A 4,888-nucleotide genomic window follows, 5' to 3' on the forward strand; every position below is an offset into this window, starting at 1 on the left:
TATCCTATAAATAAACACTTTAAGTGACAGCTGCAGGTGCATGTTAAAACATGCATAATTTTTATTAAGAGAAATTTACAAAGAGAAAAAGCCTTCTTTCTCCGCAACTCAATGGGCGATATCTGTCATCAATAAGGTGTCACAGTCAGTGGAGTGCTTGCATTCGTAATTGGTCAGTGAACAGTAAAGAGGCACAAAACATATGTTGTACCCTGGCTTCTTCATCGTTGTCTCAGTATCATCTCAAAATGAACAAAACGTCTTCGTCGTCTTCTGCTGGTGTCAGCCGACTAAACGATACAAATGATGTATATGATGGCACTCAGGTGGAAGGCATTGCATTGTGCAGCGCTTTAACGCTAACATTTATTCTAGTTGTCGTGGGAAACTTACTCACCATAGTTATTTTTGCGAAGAACAAAAATATTCGCAAGAAATATTTGTTTCTAGTCGTCAATATGGCGTTTGCTGATCTGTTCCTTGGAGCTTTGAGTTTACCAGTATACATTTACGATGTCGGGTATGATTTCCACCTATGGACCACGTTCGTTGGAAACTTATGGACCGACAAGACTATCTTAATTTCCTACGTGATCGTTGACACAGCTTTCTCGCAGGCCTCTCTTATTTCTGCAGTGTTCATAACGTGTGAAAGATTTTACGCCATACGTTGGCCGTTTAAGCATCGAACATTATCGACACAAGCATACCACATTGCTATATTTTCAGTGTGGGTACTAGCTCTCCTTATTTCCGCAACCGTGACCGGTTCAAGCCTATTATTTTCTTTCAAGTACACTGCGCTTTTTTGGGGGCTATACATTTTGATTCTCATTTTAATCATATGTGGCTGTAATATTAGTATTTGGCAAAAGTTTCAAACTGAAAGAGTCGCCACTTCACATCAAGAAAGCCGAGACTTACAAAACAAGCGCTTAACAAAGACTTTGTTAATTGTATCTGGCCTTACTTTACTAGCTTGGCTGCCGCTAGTTTTGTTAAACTTACTGATGCATGTTTGGTTCTTCCATGTACCAAGACGATTTTATGATATGGTAAACCTTTTCAACTACTTTAACTCTTTTGTAAATCCAATTTTTTACGCATTAAGAATTGCTGAGTTTCGACGAGCACTGGCTTTATGTTGTACAGGAAGACATTTGCAAGCAGCTGTAGACACAAAGTTTTCTAAAAGAAGGAAAGAGAGGCACAGAACGACCGCTGAGTTTAGTAGTGAAGTGGCTTTCGAACAGGATGTTATGGATACTGAGTTTAGTCGTGAACTGGCTTTCGAACAGAATGTTATGGATACTGAGTTTAGTCGTGAAGTGGCTTTCGAACAGGATGTTCTGGATATTGAGTTTAGTAGTGAACTGGCTTTTGAACAGGATGTTATGGATACCAAACTGTAAAACACATCATTCAAACACTAGCTAGAAACTCGATTAAGACGAAAATAGGTAGAACACGAGCTAAATATTTTATTAATGTCAGGAAGTTGAAGTTAAAAACCTAACAATGCCTCTAAAATGATGGAAATGACATTGGTAGTGTTAAGTATAATTATTCAAACAAATGAGACATTAAACATTAAATATTCATCACGATGAATAACTACAACCTTTTCTGCGAAATGAGACATTGAATAAGGCACCATTCTTTCACGTTTCAATTTAAGTATCGAAGAGACGGCCTTGTCTATATAATCACGCCTTTATGTTTCTACTTATGTCAAAGAATGTTATGTATGTGTATGTAATAGAGTCTTAAAGTGAGATTATGAGTTTGGGAGTCGATAGCCTGCCGAAGAGGCCTTATGTTTATTATTATTCAAGCGAATGGAAGAAAACACAACTGAGGTGAGCGTGAAGCGCGAGTCACACGTAAGGGGAGCAGGGGCACAAAAAAAAGTTAGTCATTTTTGCGCTTCTTCTCCAGTCTGTCCTAACCCTTGCTTACACCTCATACTCAGAGAGGACTTTCCATTTCTCATTTAAGATATTGGACTATGGCAGAGAAGTAATATAAAACATTGTAATTTGCATGAAAAAGAATCCGTGGAGATAAAGAGTTGGAACAGATGTACCAAATGTGTTTGCACAAGGACTCCATATGGTATAGAGTACGATCACGAAAGAAACAGTTCAACAAATAAACTATAAGATTAGTATACGATCACAGATGACGCGATCGAAATGTAGTAAGAACAGGAAAGTGACACACGAGGCAGAGCCGAGGGTGTCATTAATCATTTTCTAACCATATTTAGATATCTTCTGTAATCTATTTCTGTAGACACTCACGGTAACATGGAACATATTTGTCGTACGACTGAAAAGTAAAATGTTGTTAATGGTGACGCCATCCTTGCGTCTGTCCTCAATCAGCCAATCAATCAATCATCTCAATTAGGTCGGTAAAAGACGGTTAGGCAACACACCAACCACTTACAAAATATAGAAGTAAAAATTGCAAGCTACAAGAAGTACAATACAGAATGAAAAGTTAACTATACAAATTGACACGTTCTTATTAAGGTAATGAACAAAGGTCATTCCTAAATTCTGTAAGAGACGTAATATTAGGCATATCAGGGAGGAGCTGATTCCAGTCTTTAGCAGTGCTTGGGAAAAAAGGAAGATTTGAACATTTTGATTTGAAGATATTCTTACAGTGAGGTTCAAGAAGCTTAAACCTATGGCTACTCTTGATACGAGTCTCATCACTTTAATTTAAATAGCGGTAATCTTAATGTCAACTAAACCATAAATAATTTTATTCATGAAGATCAAGCGAGATTTTTTTCTCCTTTCTACAAGAGTACAAGTACCTCTTTTCTAGCATGGACGTGACGATTGACGACCAGTCATCGGTAATCGTTTGTACAAAAACGGGCTGTTGCTCTTTGCACTTTCTCTAGTGTGACAATAGATATGCCAAAGAATCAATCAAAAATGCATGTATTATTCAGCTTATAGCGTCTATATTCATATGCAGTTAATAAAATTTGTAGTGGAAAAAGTAATTCCTACTTATCTTCACACTGAAATGTAAATCTCCTCACTTCAAGGACTCACGCTGATGTATGCGCAATCAAGTATGCGAAATAAAGCGAGGAAATCTCCTAACCAGGAAGGGGAATTGACCTAAAACGAGAGATGTCGAGTATAAACAGAAGAAATCAATTTTTTCAACCTGTGTGAAAGAAAAATGGAGATTACCGTCAAATGGTATTCGATATATGCCAAACTTTTGTCAAGTATTTCTGTTTGAGGTTGTTAGTAAACTTTTCATAAATTAAACGAATATGGAGAGACAGATATTCCAATCTTTTCAAACACGTCCTGGAGGTTAGGAAAGTAGACCGAAATAAAACTTTTGACAACTTACACTTTCAATAGTCGCCTTAAAAAGCTTGAATTTACGCAAGTTTCCAGAGGAAAAGTATCCTTAGATAGACTATTTGAACATGTGTCAATAAAAAATGGCATTACATGAAAAAAGCTTCTACTCTCTACCAGTTACCCTGAATAGCACGAATATATCAATAGCTTTCTGAAGGATGAAATTGTTAGGAAGTCAGAGATTGATTGCAGCCTCTCTGTAAGGACTTCGGATATGCCATGCGTCATGATCTTCAAGCTGGAAAAAAATACTCGGTGGGTACTTCCTGGTAATGGGGATGTGCCGCTGGATGAGGTCGCACTTTTCACGACTGGATTGACTATATCAATAGAGTTACTAGAATGGGGTCGCACATTTCCGGGATTTTAAGGGTAAGAAAATTGCTTTTAGTGGGGATGTGAAAATGGTAAGATTCAAATGCACCAGAATATTTGTATTGTTGTACCGCAAGTAAAAGTTTCAAACGCACCAAAATGTTTTTAATGTAAGTACAAAATCAAGTGATTTGCATCCTGTTTAAGAAATGAATCAATTCGTTTTAGGATGATCTACTTAACAGGCTTTATAAAGTAGATACATAACCAGTGATAACCATAATGTGACTGACCTTTGGGATCAGGAAAATTACATATGTTCGAAAATGACTACGATTGTGTCTATAATAAGTCACGGAATAGGTTGAGGGGCCAGTGGTACATACTCGGTAAAAATTGACCGAAGTATCCCCCCTCCTCTCTCTCTCTCTCTCTCTCTCTCTCTCTCTCTCTCTCTCTCTCTCTCTCTAACTCTCTCTCTATTGTATTTCCCTTTGGTTTCATCGGAGTTGAAACGAAAATGACTTGAGTATGTCCTCCTACATGTCATCCTCTTACAGACTACCATCAATTTACAACCAGAATGATCAAATCCATAAACGTTTTCCGATCGATGGATAGGGTATGCTTATTTTCACGACTTGAGTTGACTGTACATGCCATAGACTGGATTGCGTTTTCAATAGAGTTCATATATTGGGGTCACATATTTTCGGGACTTTGGGGTGAAGAAATTTTCTGGTAAGTAGGAATTTAAAAATAAGAAGAATCTCGGTTAAATTTTGTTACCGTATCACCAAAAGTGACTAAGATGGGGTCTATAATTGGCTACAGAATAGACTATAATGCGGTAGGGATTCTGATAGGTCAGCGGCCATACGCAACAAAAATTGACCCTATTTCCAGGTTCCTCTCCCCCCGACCTTAGAACCCATTACCTTAGGCGGTGCATGTCTATGTACCCTATCTTAGGGTACATAGGGCTCCTCATGAATTAATTTCTGTCAGATTAGGGGATCCCGTTTTAATAGATGTTCCAGCAGTGGAGAAGTGATGTTTTTATTGTAATCAATTTCTTTTTCCGCATAATACTGCCTCCCCCCTCACCCCGACTTTGTTTCTGCAGTCGTTGTGGGTCCATTAGTCGACGGTAAATATGATAACAGAAT

General features: G+C 37.9%; 1 protein-coding gene across 1 annotated transcript; it reads left to right on the plus strand.

Annotated features, from left to right (window-relative positions):
• The first annotated feature begins 248 nt into the window (after positions 1–248).
• Positions 249–1,412, plus strand: LOC131796611 (adenosine receptor A3-like). The gene has a single exon (XM_059114207.2). It carries the CDS (start codon positions 249–251, stop codon positions 1,410–1,412), a length of 1,164 nt encoding a protein of 387 aa, XP_058970190.2.
• Positions 1,413–4,888: the final 3,476 nt, after the last annotated feature.

This window comes from Pocillopora verrucosa, chromosome 4 (assembly GCF_036669915.1).
Source record: "Pocillopora verrucosa isolate sample1 chromosome 4, ASM3666991v2, whole genome shotgun sequence".
Classification (NCBI taxonomy): Eukaryota; Metazoa; Cnidaria; class Anthozoa; order Scleractinia; family Pocilloporidae; genus Pocillopora; species Pocillopora verrucosa.

Excerpts from the sequence above, each read along its gene's own strand:
- LOC131796611 (XM_059114207.2), top strand. The coding sequence starts at position 249 with ATGAACAAAACGTCTTCGTCGTCTTCTGCTGGTGTCAGCCGACTAAAC.